The sequence below is a fragment of the Mustela erminea genome, chromosome 1 (assembly GCF_009829155.1).
Source record: "Mustela erminea isolate mMusErm1 chromosome 1, mMusErm1.Pri, whole genome shotgun sequence".
NCBI classification, from domain to species: domain Eukaryota; kingdom Metazoa; phylum Chordata; class Mammalia; order Carnivora; family Mustelidae; genus Mustela; species Mustela erminea.
In genome coordinates this window covers 213,725,625-213,742,785 of record NC_045614.1, presented here as the reverse complement: position 1 = coordinate 213,742,785, position 17,161 = coordinate 213,725,625, and the positions used below count along the sequence as shown (strand labels likewise).

The following is a 17,161-nucleotide window of genomic DNA, read 5'->3' as shown; positions in this document are numbered from 1 at the left end:
TTTTGTAGTCCTCTGTGTGGAGGTCCTGTACATCTTGTGCCAAATTGATTCCTATATTTTAAGATACTTTTGATGCTAAGGAAAGTACTATCATTTAAAATTATGTTTTCTATTAATACTGATATATAAAAATAAAATTGGGTTTTCTGTATTGACCTATGGCTAGCAAACGTCCCAGACTTATTAATTCTAATGATGTATTTCTAAATTCCCTTGGATTTTCCAGGTAAAAAAACTATATCATCTGCAAAGAGTTAAGCTTTTATCTGTTTTTCCCCTAATCTCTTGGCATTTCACTTCATTTTCTTACTATATGTGCTGATTGGGACCTCCAGGACAATTTGTGGCAGATGTGGTGACAGTGAGCTTTTTTGCCTTTCCTCCCAAGATTAAATTTCAGTTTTTTATCATTAAGTATGTGGCTTACTGTGAGGTTTCAGAGATGCCATTTATGAGATTGATAAAGTTCTCATTTATTTCTAATTTACTAAGAATTTTTATCACAAATCGGCACTGAATTTTATTAAATGCTTTTTCTTCATTTATTTAAGATTATCATATTATCTTTCTTCTTTACTATCTAAATTTGATAATTTACATTGCTTGAAATAATCTTACATTCTTAGAATAAACTCAAGTTCATCATAATATATATTATTCTATACCAAATACCATTGGATTTGGTTTTCTGAGATTTTGTTCAGTTTATTTTGCATCTGCTTTTATGTGTGAGATCAGCCTATACTTTTTTTTTCTCATAATGTCTTAGTCACATTTTGAGTCAAGATTTTCCTTTTTTCTGTTATCTAGCACAATTCATGTAAGACTGGTGTTAGTTCTTAAAATGTATGTTGCAATTTGCTGTTAAGTCAGTCTGGCCCTGGAATGTTCCTTTTTCATTTTTCTGGTTATCTTTTAGAAAGGTTTTAGATGACTTAATGTCTTTATTAATTATAGGAGTTCAGATTTTGTATTTTTTTCTTTAGCGGTTTTGATAAATTATATTTTCCAAAGATTCTATCTATTTAAACTAGCTTTTCACATCTATCGATAGGAAATTTTTTATAATGTTCTTCTATAACCCTTCTAATGTCTATAAGATCTGTAGTAAGGGCTCCTTTTTCATTCTTGACTTAGGCTATTTTTATTTTCACCCTTTTCCCCTTAATACTCATCAAGGGCTTATAAACAACTAAGCTTTCCAAAGATTTGACTTTGTTAATGTCCTCCCATCTCCTCCACTGTATGGCTATTCTCTATTTTTTTCTTTTCATTTTATTCATATCTTTATTATGTTCTTCCTATTTTGTTTGTTTGTTTGTTTGTTTTTTTAACTTTTTTAGATTAATACTTTGCCTCTTTACTGTGAGGTATTGGTCACGGAAATAGTAACATGATTTTCTAATCTATCTCATATTTACCTTTTTATTTGCAGATCAAACCTGGTTCAAGTGAGAATTAAGATACATATAATTTCTACAAGGATCTCTTCCTGTTATGTCATAAAATATGTTCAAATCAAAAGCATTTTATGTCATATGTCCTTTGGATTATATTTGTGAGTCCTCATTGCCCAAACGAATCAACAATAAATTTCAGTCTGTAGATGGCAAGATATTTCCTCACTCTGACACATTGTCTCAGAATAATCATAGACTAGTTTCTTTGTACCTTTCATGTTGAACCAAATCATTTACCTGAGTTTTAAAATTTTATTCCTAAAAGATTTCACCACTTTTTCCCTACCATCTGAATATGTGCTAATTCCATGGGATCCAATTAAAATTTCATTTTCCTCAATAAGTTTTTATTAACAAGTCTTATTATTTTACTAGCTTTCCCAACTCAGGGCTTGAACTCAGGACCCTGGGATCAAGACCTGAGCTGAGATCAAGAGCTGGATGTTTAATTAAGTGAGCTACCAAGGTACCCTATGTTTGGTAATTTTTTGGGCTTAGTATACCTTGAACATTTGTATGAACATATGTGGTAAATTTAGATTTGTCTCATTCTTCTTAATACTGTGTAATATGTTTATCTAATCTCTGATTGATAGGTATTCAACTTATTCTTATTTTTTTTTACTATTACTAAAGAGTGCTAGGGTGAATATTCTCATATCCATGTCTTTGTTTATTGAGAGTATTCCTAAAGGTGGATTTCCAGGATAGAAATTGCTGAGTGAAAGGATAAAATATTTTCTGATAAGATCTTAATCTGCATTCATAATATACATGAACAAGAGTGTTCTTTCTTTCACGTCCTCACCAGTGCTGCCAAAATGAAACTTTTTCATTCTTGTCATATGGATAGACTCAAAATATTATTCCTTATTTTGATTTTCTTTAATTTCTTTTAATATTCATAGGATAGTTTATAAATGGTGAGTTCTTGTGATAGTGACTTGCTTTTATCCAAATTCTACATTTTTAACCTGGTTGCCCTTCTTTTGCCTCTAGGAAATTCCAATCTATTCTTTGAATTGATGAGTTCAGTTTTGTTTTTTAAAATATTCTACAGGCAAGTCAGATCATACAGTACTTGTCTTTCTCTGTCTGACTTATTTCACTTAACATAAGATCTTCAAGGTCCATGCATGTTGTTGCAAATTTTAAGGATTTCCTTATTTTTTATGGCTGAGTAATGTTTCACTGTCTCTTACATCACCTTTTCTTTACCCATTCATCTGTCCATGGACTCAGGTTATTTCCATGTCTTGGCTATTGTGAATAACACTGCGGCTGACATGGTGGGAAGGTGTAGTTATCTTTACAAGAGAGTGGTTTCATTTCCTTGAGTTAAACACCCAGAACTGAGGACTGCTGGATCATACTCTAGGCCAGTTTCAAATTTTTCGAGGAGCTTCCACACTGTTTACTGGAGTGGTTGTGTCAACTCACATTTTCATCCACAATGCACCGGGGTTTCCTTTTTCCACATCTGCACCAGTACTTTTATTCTTTCTTTTTGATAGTAGGCGTCCAAACAGGTGTGAGGTGATATCTCACTCTGGTTTTGCATGTCCCTGATGATGAGTGATGTTGAGCACTTTTCCAAGGTTTTTTGTCTGTTTGTTTTGTTTTTACATCGTGTCTATTGGGACGGCCAGTACACACTCTTGTATGAGCATCAGTTGTCTGTTACGTAATGTTTTTGGATCAATACATCTCGTCCCATAATACGCTTTCCAGTTGGCTGACAGTCCGCCATTAATACACAGACTAAATTATATTGCGAAGATGATCAAACTGAATTGCTTTGTTCCACTGTTTCTAAGCAAGTATGATTTTTGCCTCTATCCTCAAGGATATTTAGCAATGAGTGAAGGCGGATTTTGTTGTTATAATGGGGGTTAGGGGAAGTGCCATTGGCAGCTAGCGGCAGAGACGAGGGATGCTAGCAAATATCCTTCAAAGCACCGAACAGCCCCCTCCCCAACAAAGAATTATCCAGCCCCAAATGTTGACAGTGCTGAGGCTGAGAATCCCCACAGACTGTCCAAATAACATTTTAGTGCCTTCATGATTTGTTCTTTCATAAGTGGACTCTATCTCATCTATTCTAAGGCACATGTTTATTGTCAAAAATTGGGATATGTCTTACAACTGTTAGATAAGAAAGCATTGTGATTAATTTTTTTGGGCTGAATTATTTTTTCTTTCCTTGTGATACCTTAGATTGTGAATGACCTCTGTTGTCCACTATCTCCCATCGATGAAATATGGTAATATGATTATGTCTTATCATTTTCTAGCTATATCTATGCATCAATCTAATTTCAGTGGAAGATGAGGAAGTCCTGTGTCCATAACGATGTAATTGCTGTATTGATAGGTGTTAAAAATCAATCAATGTCTAGCCTTGCATCTATACTCATTCCACCTTGTGTCTGCTTTGAGGCAAAAAAAAACAATATTCAGTGTCTGAAACAATTTTGTATTTGATTTTATGTTAAAAGAGTTCCCCTTGGATTTAGCAAGTAGGCATAGTATTGATAGAATGTTCAAATTTAGTGCGGCATGATTGATTTCTTCATTTGGGGGGTTATGAATCATTTCTGGATCTGTTGATTTTTCTCCTTTGCGTACATTCGTTACTTTTAAATACAGGAACAAGGTTGGAAATCAAAACGGTTTCTGTGTTAGGGAAACATTTCAGATTGCTGGATTTCCCTTGAAACCTCTGTTTTCTCACTTATAAACAGTTTAATAATTCACTTAACTCTGCACTTCCTGGTTCTTGGGAAAAGTTCACAAAAGGAACATCGAATTTTCAGCGTAAATTCTCTCCTTTTAGATGCTGTTTTGTTAAAGGCGATGAGCACCTACTCTGCAACAGGGTCAGCTCACAGCTGCACAACTGAGTGGGGACAGCGTTTATTCCTGGCTCCCACTGGAGAAAATCTGTATGTGTTCAGAGGGAAATGGATTTTAATGCGTACTGTCAATTCTTTTTTGCACTTGTAAGTGAGAAAAAAATTAGAAAGTTAAGGGGTGGCAGTTTTGAGTTATTAAGAATGGTCTGGATTAGCCTCAACTTCCATGGGTCAGCACAAGGTGGCCGCTGATGCTTCCCATCTGCTTTTGGTTTCTAGTCACTAACAAAGAAGCACAAGGTATGTATAGCGCCATTGTTCGCGGTTTCCCTGCTTTTTTAAAGACAAAGAACCCCCCCCACCACCACCAAGGTACTGTAATACTTCTAACTCCAATTTACAGATTAGGCAAAAACCTCTCAGGTTAGGGGTCACTTCAGGCAGTTGAAAAATGTCTTTGTGAACTTCCCAGTTTTCTGGCTGTTCAAGTAAATAATACAATAAAGAGAGATCCCCTGTGCCAGAATTCCATAAAACGAGCGGCATGCGAGACACATTAATGGTTTCCATTCCTGCTGAAAACGGCTTCCAGTAATGGGGAACCCAGTATCTCCGATCCGAGTGTCTCAGCTTCTGGGAGGTGAGGTCCAGGTGTGGGGCTGGCTGGGATCAGGAAAGCAGAGCTTCATCCACAAGAATTCCTATGGAGTTTAAAAGCAAGAGGACTTACCTTCTTTTAAGAAGCCTCACGGATGCTGCGGTGATTTCTATAGGGACAGCTGTTTTCCTCACGCTCTATCTGGGGGGCAGAAGCACCCTGGACTGAAATTCTGGGAGCCGGAGCCCCAGTGTGTGTCTCTGAGCATCTCCCCTCTGCCTGTGGGGAGCTCCAGGGCAGCGGGTGGCCAGGCCCACCATGTGGCCTTCCAGATGGCTCTCATTATGGTCAGAAGTGACCGATGGGAGCCCCCGCGGCATCCTGGGAGCCAGAGAGGTTGCCCAGGGGACAGATCCCCTGGTTTCTAGGAGCTAATGTTTCAAGAGAAATCATAACACCTTCCCAACACTGGGGCTTTTCTTTTTAGTAACTCGGACTAAGGAACCCTCTCCGTCCGCTTCTCATTTACCGGCCCTATGTCTGTGGGAGTCACGGAGGGGGAAATGAAAGCTTTCCCACGTCTCCTTAGGAAATTAACCTAAGGTTAATGGGCGGAGATGCTTCTAGAAACTGGGAATGGGGCACCAGCAGGAGGAAGGCTGGTGCAGGGATGGAGGAGGAAACTCACAGTGGGGTGGTGGGGGGTCCTCCTTTGGGGGGCTCAGATGACCCTGAGATACAGGCACCTGTAATGAGCAGAGGAAGGGGGAGGAAGAGGGGAGGGAAGAGCTCTCAATATTTGCCTCTGAAGTCCTTTCTCTTCAATCAAATGTTGTAATGTTGACATCTTTTCCCCCCAGCTGAAATGTGCTCTTTGGTGTGTGTTTGGCTCAAGACGGCTTCTCTTCTTTTCCATATCTTTAGCACCTGATGCAACACTCAGCATAATGCTGGGAAAGACGGATGAATGGATGAACACATGGAAGGATATTTGCTGTAACAATGTTGCAAAAGTCTTTCTGAGTAAGGAAACGTCTCAGGGTGTTCCAGTCACCTTTCACTGCATAGCTGATCACTCTAGAACTTGGTGGCTTAAAATCACAAGGACATTTTATTATTTATGTTCCTCCTGGTTGGAGGGCTTGGCTGGGATGAGACAGGCTTTTTCTCTCAGGGTCTTTCAGATGGTTGCAGTCAAGGGGTGGCCAGAAGCTGGATCCATCTGCAAGTTCTCCCCACTGACCCCCCTGAGGCTGATGCTGGCTGTTGGTGGGACTTAGGACTGGAATGCCTTCAGGCAGCCTCTCCATGAGTTTCGGGCTTTCTCTCAATATGGTGGCTGAGGTGTAAGAGTGGCTGTTGCCAAGAAAATCAGATGGAAGTTGTATGGTTTCTACAGGAAGCTTGGAAGGCACATAGCTGGACTTATGCTGTAGTGAGAAGTCTTCTCAGCTTCGAAGAGTGAAGACATGAACCCCACCTTTTGATGAGAACAAAGTCAATGTCACTTTTTTAGATGGGCACATATGATGGGAAATCTTGTTGGGCTGTCTGGAAATGCGGTCACCGTGGGTGATACAGCCAATGCCTAGAAATGCAACGGATCTGTCATTCTGATGGTTTTCAGTCATTGCATGTGGGGCCAACCCAATCACTGAAATAGTTCAGCTGGAAATAATTTTAGTCAGAGGTACTTTGGAAGATTGCAAGGGCTGTGCAGCATAAAAAGGGGAGCTATTATTTAACTTGAAATTCAGATAAACTGCTTGTAAATATATCATGATGCAGGCAAAATAGAGGGCATACACTCCTTCATTTGCTTATGTATTTATTCAGTTTTTTTTTTTTTAAAGATTGTATTTATTTATTTGAGAGAGAGACAGGGAGAGAGAGCATGAGTGAGGAGAAGGGCAGAGAGAGAAGCAGACTCCCCGTGGAGCTGGGAGCCCGATGCGGGACTCGATCCCGGGACTCCGAGATCATGACCTGAGCCGAAAGCAGTTGTCCAACCAACTGAGCCACCCAGGCGTCCCTCAGTATTTTTTTTTAATTGACTATCTCTCCCTGCCAGGTAGTGTTAGCCCAGTTATTGAGAAGGAGAGCTCAGACCACGCGGAGCCCGAAGGTCTCTTACAGACCATTTGTCTTCTTCACTTCCCATGGCTTCATCTGGGGAAATTGCTTGAGAAAGTCACCTGGAAAGTTACCCAGGTCTTGTGGTCTGGCCCCCTGGGGGATGGGGCGTGGTGGAGGGACAGCCAGCCTCTGTCTCTCAGCACCTGCCACTCTCTTCATCATCATCTGTCTGCCTTCATCATTACCGTTCCCTGCTGCACGTGTGCTCATGTGTGTGTGCGGCTTTCACCTTAACTTGGAATGAAATCTCCCCAGACACTGGTCAGCAAGCAGTTGAAAACCAGATGCGGCACATTCTGGGGAGGACGGAGGAAGGAGACTGTGGTGTGGCCGAGGCCACGCCTCATCAGATGGTCCACGGGGGACCTGGGCCTGTCTCAAGGCCTCTCCCCGCTGGAAGTACATCCTTCAATCATCCTGGTGGAGTCTCAAGTTCAAGTCAGACTTTGAACCTTTGCGGGTCTCTACGGGGCTGCCCACTGGCTCGGCCAGTCCTCTCCTGGGCGCTGCTGGGCTCTGTTGTCACACTTTATTGGCTCATTCACTCGGCAAATGCTTGCCCAGGGCCAGCACAGTGCCAGAGCCCCGGGGGATCGGCGGGGGGTGGGGGGACTGCTGCTCCTAGTCTGTGGGGGACTGGATGGATGGCACCGAGCAGTACGGTCAGTGTACATGCCTTCCTCCCTTGAACAAACCTGCATCACCTGTTGATCCGCCGATGGAAAACTGGCACAGGTGGTCCATGGCTTCTTGGCTCACTGAGCAGATGAGGAGGAGGCTGGGCTGAGGCCTTGCCCCCACCATGAGCCAAGACCCCTGTGAGCGGGGCGCTGCACTGGACTCCTGCCCTCTGAGGACCACCACCGAACTGCCTCCCCAGCACGTTTGGATCCACCGCCCTCGTTGACCCAGATGTTAACTCGGCACGGCCATTCCTCAGTTTCCACCTAAGCCGCTTCCTGTGGGCAAGGAGCAGCGTGCGTGGCCACTCTGCCGAGCCTGGAGCTGCTCTTCTCTTCAGCCTGTGCCTCGCAGTGAGGCTGGGCGGGGACCCCCTGTCCCCCGTGACCATTTTCCACATGTCGTCCCCTCCACTCTGCGTCATGTGTGCGGAAAGGTGAAGTTTGTTTCCCTTTAAAAATCACAGACTAACACATGAAACACGGCCTGAATTATCCGTCCGGAGAGCGCACTGAAAACGAATCTCTGCTCTACTGGCAGACGCAAAGGAAAATCTGTCACCAGCCGTAGTTACTGTGGCCTCCTCGGAGTGCAGAGCCTCACCCCCACGCAGCCCGGCCTCCAGACCGTCCGGAGCACAAACAACTGTCACCCACTGACCTCGCTCTTCTTTGGTGTAGGAACCAAAGCAGAAGGGGAAAACAGGAAAAACTAGAGATATTTTAAAGCACAAGTGAGGGGGCACCTGTGTAGCTCAGCGGATTAAGGTCTGACTGTTGGTTTCCACTCAGGGCATGATCTCAGGGTTGTGAGATCGAGCCCCATGTTGGGCTCCGTGCTGGGCGTGGAGCCTGCTTGGGATTCTCTCTCTCTCTCTCCCTTGGTCCCTTCCCCCCTCTAAAAAGATAAAGAACAAGTGAGGACAAAAAGAGGAAACTTGCAAAATCAGTTAATTTTTTTTTGCAAACATTTCCAAGGCACTGTGTTTTGCATTAAGTGTTTAGCGTTTAGATGACCTAAAAGTCAGTGTCATCACATTAATAAGATTATTTTCAAGAAAACCCCCTTGTCTTAAGGTTTACTTTATTTAATAAATATTTTTATATATTTTAACATTTTATATCATTTTCATAAGTGATGCCCCGCAAACCTATAATGAAAAAAAAATCAAAGGTACTATAAGTACCTCTCACATATTACAGTGTGATCTACATCCTTCCCACAATTCCCATCTCTGGAAAGGTAATCGTGTAATATCTGAGTTTAGGCAAGGTGCTAGCATGATACCAGCATTGACTGCACAGAAAACAAATGCACTCAAAATTGACCTGTTAATTTGATGGGACTTTCATGGGGGAACCTAATGAACCATCTAGAATTATTGGGAAATAGAATGTTTTTTATAGTTTGGGATTACTGATCATGCTGCAGGAACAACTCTATAGTTTCCATGACCAAATCTCGCCCAGAAGAGTCGTGCCATTTGTTGTAGGTACATGTCTGTACAGTTCCTCTTTTCTCCTTATCCAGGTCTGTTTCCTTAGGTGTTACTGATGAACAGTGTAAATTTCCCAAAAACGTTTTCTCCGTTATGAATGTCGGGTTTTAATTTATGAATAAAATGAGATGACTATGTAGGATAATGACACCAATTCAAAAAGAGCCAAGTAAAGCATTAGTCATACCCATCGTCCCTCTCAGGGCCTTTTAAAGGGACATTTAGCACCCTCTAGTGACAGCAGTTCAAGCAGCTCAAAGTTAAGTCCCTGCAAGGCTTCTGGTTTCCAGCTAGCAAACAAACAAAGCAGTGAAGTTCTTTGGCCAATAGGTGATTGCTTCCTAAAAGTCGTGAGGCAGGATTATTTTAAAGGATATTTTATTATTATTAATGAATTTTTTGTTATTTATTATTATTTTAAAGGATAAATTAGCATCCACCAGGCAAAACCCAGCTTGTCTTCTGGCTTATCATTGATGTAGAAAGAACACTTTCATTTGTCCCCCGATACTGTAGTCTTCCCCCAAAATACATGCTGAGATTTGCCTTGGCATCCAGTGAAGATGATGAATGAACCTACTTCATGTTTGGTTCGGTGCATTTAAACAGACTAAACACATTTCTGTAAAGCTCACCTGGAAGAGGACTGGCTGCGTCCGTTTGAACGTCCGGCTGTATCTGCAAGGGGAAGGAGCCTCCACGTCACTTTGCAGGGAGAGGACACAGGGCAGAGAGGGGGGGTGCCATGCCCGGTGGGTAAATGCGGGGGTGGGTGCAGGGCACGGAGGAGAGGGTGTAGCGCAGCTGCTTTTGCACACACCTGCCTGCAAGTGTAGGCGTACAACTCCCTTCAGTCGGTAGGTTGCCTGCTTCACACTCTTGCAAACGTAAACGCATTATTTATGACAAATGTTCTGTTCCTTGGCTTCGTTTCTGATTCCATTTGTGATATAAATAAATTAGCAAATATGGAAACATATTAAGCGATATAGAAAGAAACGCCACCTGAATCTGACTCAAAGCAGACTTTATAAAAGCAGGGAGAGCAATTGTCTAACGCAGGCGCCTCTGTAAATTTCCATTATGCGGGGGAGAGGGGGATGCATTCTCGTGCAACTTATCTTTCTTTAAAAAATAGCATATAGTTTCTTTACAAAATAATTTATGAATATCAAGACAAAAACAAAGGCTGAATACTAGTACCTAATAAGTGAGACTTATAGACTTAATAAGTGTAACTGAAAGTTACACTTTCAGGTTATGTATTTTTTTTAAGTGTAACTCGATCAAAATCTAAGTTAATTTAAACAGCCCAAAATAACTTCTCAGGGTGGCCAGGGTGATTGCTGAGGAAGTCAGTGGGACATAGTACTAGAGATCTGAGCAGGGGCAGAGGAGCATGTCTGCCTCTGGGTTGGAGGGCCCCATTGCTTTGTGTCCCCTCCAGTTGCATGGTATGGGGGCTGGACTGCCCTGTGGGTAGACCATGCTCAAGGTGACCAGTGCAATCTAAAGACTGTGACATCTCTACTTATCTCTACCCAGTTGTATGGATGAAGATGTTGAGATGCATTGAATGGTTCACGCATTGTATGTGGGGTCATGATCATTGAAGCAGGAAATTTAAGTTCCTTTAAACTATTGTACAAATTAATTTTTCTTAGGATTTTCTTTTTCTCTTTTTTTCTTTTCTTTTTAGTCCTGAATAATAAACGGACATACTTAAGGTTCCTAATGGTGGTTTTAAGACTCCTGCATTTTTAGAGACTTAAGGAATTAGGGAAGAGCAGAGTTGTCCGAATTCGAGAACATATCTGATGCTTATGAAATGGTGCTCGTCGAAGTCATTGCTCCCTTGGCTCCTGTAGAACTGAACTGACCTGATGCATGCTTCAAAATTAAGGAAATTGCAACTTGGTGTTGAGAAGTTGAGGATTTAGTATGTGATAAGAATTTCCCCAGTTTAGATGAGTTCAAATCACCCAAGATGCTGAAAAATATATTAACCACTCAGGGAAGGTGTTGAAAGAATAGTTATTTAAATTGTAATTGGATTATTTCTTAATGTGTTGCTGGAGGGCACCACACACACACACACACACACACACACACACACACACACAGAGTCTTACCCAGTGGAGTGAAACTGTACTCACAAAGTATGCTTTGAATGGAAAAACGATCTGTAACCGGCATGTAACGAGTGACCTTGGGGGCTAAGAGCGCCTATGCTGCCTGTGTTCTCAGGCGAATCCTCCAGTTGACACAGACGGAAAAGTTCCACGGAGGGATGTAGTTTTCCATTGCGGGGGCAGCTCCAGATGCTGGATCCTTGTCTATAATCTCAGGCATGTCCCTGGCAAGAATCCTTGGGACATCCTTCTCACAGCGCTTTCATGAATAATCCAAACATTATGCATTTTAAGATTCATGTGTCATTTTAGGGACAATATGGAGCACTTTGTCCTATTGTTCGACCCTTCAAAAGTTTGCATTTCATGGGTTGCTTCCAGGCTCTGCAGTTTTATGTGGGTGGAATGTAAGTAAACAAACACAGACTTCCTGAATGCTGGGACACTCAGTGGCTGGACAGAGCCCTGTCATCCTGGCTTCGTCCTGTCATGAAAAAGACACTTTATGAATCCCCACGGGATGGGTTAATGTTGGGTAGATGACCGTGACAAAACACTCGAGTGTCTTCTGGGTTTCGTCACTGGAATGAAAAAAAAAAAAAAAAAAAAAGAACCACTCTCTTCTTTGTGTAGACATTTAACAAGGAGCCCGAGTTTGGGTACACACACACAGAGCCTGAGAGGTGCAGGTGTTGCAAGCTGCGGGTTACACAGATTGTTATAAAAACATAGCACGCTGCATGTTCCTCATAGAGCTTTTACATTAAACTTCCATTTCAATTTACTGTAAATGTTGGGAAATCTAGGTGAACCAGGGGACGAGGAGGAAGAACAAGCAAGGAAAGGAAGCTCCTCCACCCTTAGTCCACAGTGTGGAGCCTCTTAGTATTTCTGTCTTGCCTTTTTCCTTTTAGAAAATGGGTCTGTGATATAAGTCTCCTTTATCATTGGGTTCTTAAGGTACTGGGTGTAGTCTTATAACAATTTTCCATATCACTGAGTATAGACCTACATACTCTTCCCGCAATGTTTTCAATGATAAAGAGCATCTCAGTGAATGGATATTTAAGAAAGGGATCAATCATTCAGGAGCAAACCTTCTTTTGTGTCTCCAGTTAAAATTGGGGTTCATTATGTCTTTGCTGTGCTCCTACATCATTTTTAGAACAATATTGCCCTCATCCAAAGTGTCTCAACTCTTGGCCTTCCTCAGTGTACCCCACCCTAGAGAAGTTACTAACAGAATGAGGGTGAGAATTTGCAGACTCTTTAGAAAATGGGAAGACGGGGTTTTAAGGCCCATAAATGACAGGGTCCCTTTTATCGTTACAGTAAATATAGGGTTCATTTTATAGGATTTCCTTTTTTTCATTTGAACCAAAACAGGAATAGGTTTACAAAGGGTTTTCCTAAAGCTGTGGGTAATAGGTCCACGATAGGTAAGTAAAAAAGGAAATGCAGAATTTAGTCATGGGCTCTGATGTCCACAGACCCTGGGGAGCCATACTGGTCCAGCATGGTGTTTACTGCATTCCAGGGAGGGTGGAGAAGGACCCTGTTCTGTAAGCTTATGACAGAATAGCCCCCAGGCAGTACTCCACTGCTAGACTGCCCTTGACATGGGTCTGCCTGGTTACCTGAAGGGTGGCCTTCTCCCAGGACAGGGGTGTCTGGTCAGAAGGTCCCAGTCCTTAGGCTGGTGAGTGACCTGGTGCTGAGGCCAGTTGTAGATACAGAGTTGAGGTAGGGGGTGAAGGGGAGGATAAACTGATATCTTTATGTTTGGTTGATTCCCCAGGATAATGCTTGTCTTAGGAAATGGTTTCTGTACTACTATATTCTAATGAATAACTATGCCTTATACTATGAATAGCCCAAGTTTAAAAAATAACTTTGCATTAAATATTCAGAGAATACCGGACTTGGATGCTATGCTGTCATTCTAGATATCAGAGATTACTGTCTTTAAAGATGCTAAGAATCAATTGAACATCTTGTTGTTAGAAAGGAGGAAGATGTGAATTTCTAAACATTTGTGGCGGGAATTATAACTCCTGAATGATCTAATAAAGACTACTTTCTAGATTTGTGTGGATTTTTCAAAATTCAACACAAATGAAATTTATGGATAGAATCATCAGGAAATAGATAAAATAGTAGTGTTTGGTTTTCTGTTTCTAAGTATCCAAGCAAAGAAATTAGTCTCTGCTAAAACAATATCTCCATTAATTAAAGACTAAAGGGTATATGTGAGTATACACATATCGGCATTATACATATGAATATTAGAGAGAAAAAGAGAGAGAGGAAGCAAAGCCAATCATGCGAATCACCAGCAGTGGGAGTCACTGGGTGAAGGACACTAAGAATCCTTCGTGTTATCTTGTTTCTGTACATTGGGAATTTATTTCTGCATAAAGAGTTAAGAGATTTCAGTTTACAGAGCTGAAGTAAGCAGTAACCAAGGAATTAAAAGCTCCGTGAGGAATGAGATCTCTGAGGGTAGATGGGGCAGGAGGGGGGTAGGCAGGGACCCAGGAAACTAGGGGTGGGGGGTAGGATCAGGCAACACTTTGTCCAGGGCTCTTTTGTTAGCAAAGTGGTCATCCTGGTTCAGGCTGTTCCTTGGGGAAGCCACAGGAGCGCTGCTCACTGGGGTACTGCAGTGAACCTTGAAAGCCGGTGCTCCTCGGGACAGCAGCAATCCCGGTGGAGCCGAGTGCGTTTTTCTCAGCACTCCTGAATCCTTGTGGACGCTGCCCAGATAAAACATCTCAGTACTTTGAAATGTTCAGGGAAACAAAATTTTAATCAGCCTGCCATCTCATTCATTGTTCAGAGATGAAAAGAGGGGAAATCAGCCCCCCTCCAAGTGTAGATGCCGAGAACTTGAAGGTTCTGATTTTGACCCAGAACAGGATTTCTTTTATTTTCTCTTTCCCCTTTGTTGTCTTCCTTTGTTTCTTGGTTTGTTTCTGTCTCCCTCCTCCTCCTCCTTCTATCCTAACACAGGGGGGTGAGTCAGGGGACCATGAAAGGTGCGGGAACCCGGATTCATTTGCAGGACTCAGACTGTGCCGGCCTGAGGTCTGAGTGAAATCCGTTCTCCGGCCCGTCCAACCCCTGGACCCGAGTGTTGCGGAATGACTCAGGCTTTGGTCTCTCCTGTTCTGCGGGGTCCCCTCTGGGGACCACACCTCTTCCCCGGTCCCACTTTCGTGTAGCGAGATTCAAAGCAAAATGTTGTTTCTTCCAGAGAACAAGTAATTTCCTGAAAATGAGTAATTAAAGGCCTGAAGTCCTCTAAGGAATGTCCAGGCCTCCATTAGCCGTATTTCCTTGAGTGGAAAACAAATGTATGGCCCTGAACTGGCAGCTCGGATTTTCAAACACTTAATGAGGTCTTCACGGGGCATCTGTGCAGAGCCAGACCCTCTCTCGGGGTCTGTGGTCTGCGGCATTGACGTTTCTCAGAGCGGGACCAGCTCGCTCACCTTATAAACGACCTTATGTACGACCATTGGTCGTATAATTTCACTTATTTGGGTTTTACTTATGTATCTATTTATTTTTAGTTCTTTGGATTTTAAATCCATGTTTAAACATGAGGATTTGATGGGGTTATATCTCCCTTCACTTGACTCGCTTACCTTGTCGGTTCTCGAGTCTTGCTGTTTTCAGCAGGTTTCTTGTGAAACAAGTAAAAATCGCCTGTGTTTGGAAAGAGAAAATGAAACTTCTGGAAGACTCACGTGAGATGTTGAATAAAAGGAGGCTGTTAAAAGTCCGCAAGCGAATGTATTATTCCATTAATGAGAAATAAGTTCTACCCGCCGAGTTTCCTTTTGGGAGAAAGGGACAGTAGTGTGTGGGGAGGAGGGGCTCAAGTCCTGTGTCCCAGTCCTGGGGCAGGTCCAAGGCGCTGGGGGCCCCGAAGGCCTGGCACCTGGCTGTAGAGGGCCCTCCGCACCTCATTCTGAGGTGCTCACAGCCTGTGTGAAGCCATGCGGAGTCCCGCCACATCTGCATCCTGCCCGGGGCAGCGTGTCACACGGCGGCGGCACACCAAGTCACACCTGCTGCGGCAGTCTTGTCCCAGGCAATTGATGCCTTTTTTTTTTAATTAAAAAAAAAAATCTCCTGGCTGCATATCATCAAGAAAAACAACATTGTTTTCAGGGTCCCTTATCTCTCCACTCCCAAATATCCTGTTTCTTCGGGCTGGGCCGCCAGGACCAATAGAAACCTCTTCCTGCCATTGGCTGACTTCATTTCCCAGACTTAGCACAATCTCATCCGCTCTAAACAACCTCATCAAAACTACTTTCTGGTCAGAGAGAAGCAATAATTATTATTAACATTTATTAACGATCAATAAACGTGATTGCATTATGGCCAGCACTATTAAGGTAAGGAAAGGGTTCCTTTTCGTTTGACAAAATCTTGTGCTTGTTACTCTTTTCTTTGGTTTCCTTTATCAAGGCAGATAAGTCAGGATTGGGCAACACCCCCACTACCACAATAGAGGACAACAAGATTTCCTCTGCACTGCCTAGTAAATTTCCTTTTTCCTACTCCAACCATCCGCAAGGCTTAAAAACTTCAAACTCAGAAAAAAATTGGGGTTTCTAAATTCACTGTTGAGGGCCGTGGATGACTTTTGCAAAGGCTTTTTGGAGCGCGTCTGAATTTTCGTATTCTTTAACGATCCCTAGCGGTGCGCGGATGTGTGATCTGCTGGAAGGCAATGGACTCGGAGAGGTTGGAGGGTAGGGTCGGAGAAAAAGATGGGCTGGTAAATGTTGAACTTCTGGATGCTCTTGAATGACTCCTTAGCCTCCGGGGTGCCAGCCAGCCCCGGTGGAAATGAAGAGATACCTGGCAAGTGGCGGCTGGTCACGGGACACGCCAGTGTTGACTTGGTTTTCGGATCCTTCATGCTGAGAGTGGAGTGGTCTCATAACTCAAATGGTGGTAACTCGGTGTGTTGGGTGACATGTTTATCTTTAATAAAATACTACTCCTCTGTGCGCTGTGAGTATACGTTCTTGCCCGTCTTGGTTGGTTTGTGGGAATAGGAGAGCAGTGGCTGACCGCTCTGGGGTGTGGGTTCTGATGTGTTTTTATTGCAAATGTCTCTAGTAGATAGCATAGAGAAATTAATGGGGAGATGAATCCACCTGCCTGGGAGCCTAAACATGGCCTAATCCCTGTAAGCCAAGCCGGTCGGATAGTTAGTGCAAGGCTGCGGAATGGCGTCTGGGAAATGTGGGCTGTTAAAATATTTTTCAAGGCCACCTTGCCTTGGTGACATTTGTAGAAAGGAGAAAAATCAGCAGCGAACACATAACTGAAAGGAAAAAAAAGAAAGCTCTGATAGTTGTGTGTCTTTCATTTTGCTGCATAGGTAGGCGGGAGGTATTCGGTTGTGTTTTCGTCAAGGGTCTTGGTTAATTTGAAAGCTCATGTGTATGGAAGTTTGGCCCTGAATTGGGCCAAAGCATTTTCAAAAGCCCTCCTTGGTTTGACATCTGAAAGGTTTGTATTAGAGGGTATGACGAATGCCCACTGCATGAACTGTGTCTTAGAAGTTTTGTTCAACTTTTACTTCTCTTTCTTTTTTGTGGAACGTTCAGTAATATACATGAAACAATCATGCATCAAAGACTAACCTTACAGAGGTTGTTTTTTCTGTGGGCTTCAAGGATTGGAGTCTGTTGACATGTAACTATCACAGGAAAAGAATTTTAAAATTGGAGGTTGACGTGCCTCTCTTTCAACTTGATGAGCAGAAATTATTT

At 42.7% G+C, this 17,161-nt stretch overlaps 1 protein-coding gene across 6 annotated transcripts in view; it reads left to right on the top strand.

Moving 5' to 3' along the window:
- Positions 1 to 17,161, top strand: part of ERG (ETS transcription factor ERG) — a 240,559-nt gene that overhangs the window by 121,818 nt on the left and 101,580 nt on the right. Inside the window, exon 1 of one of the 6 annotated variants that reach the window (XM_032355038.1) lies at positions 15,547 to 15,769. The exons of the other annotated variants lie outside the window; for them this stretch is intronic. Within the exon in view, the coding sequence (XP_032210929.1) occupies positions 15,752 to 15,769 (18 nt within the window). The 5' untranslated portion in view covers positions 15,547 to 15,751. Of the gene's footprint in view, positions 1 to 15,546; positions 15,770 to 17,161 lie in introns of those variants that run through there. 6 annotated transcript variants of the gene reach the window in all.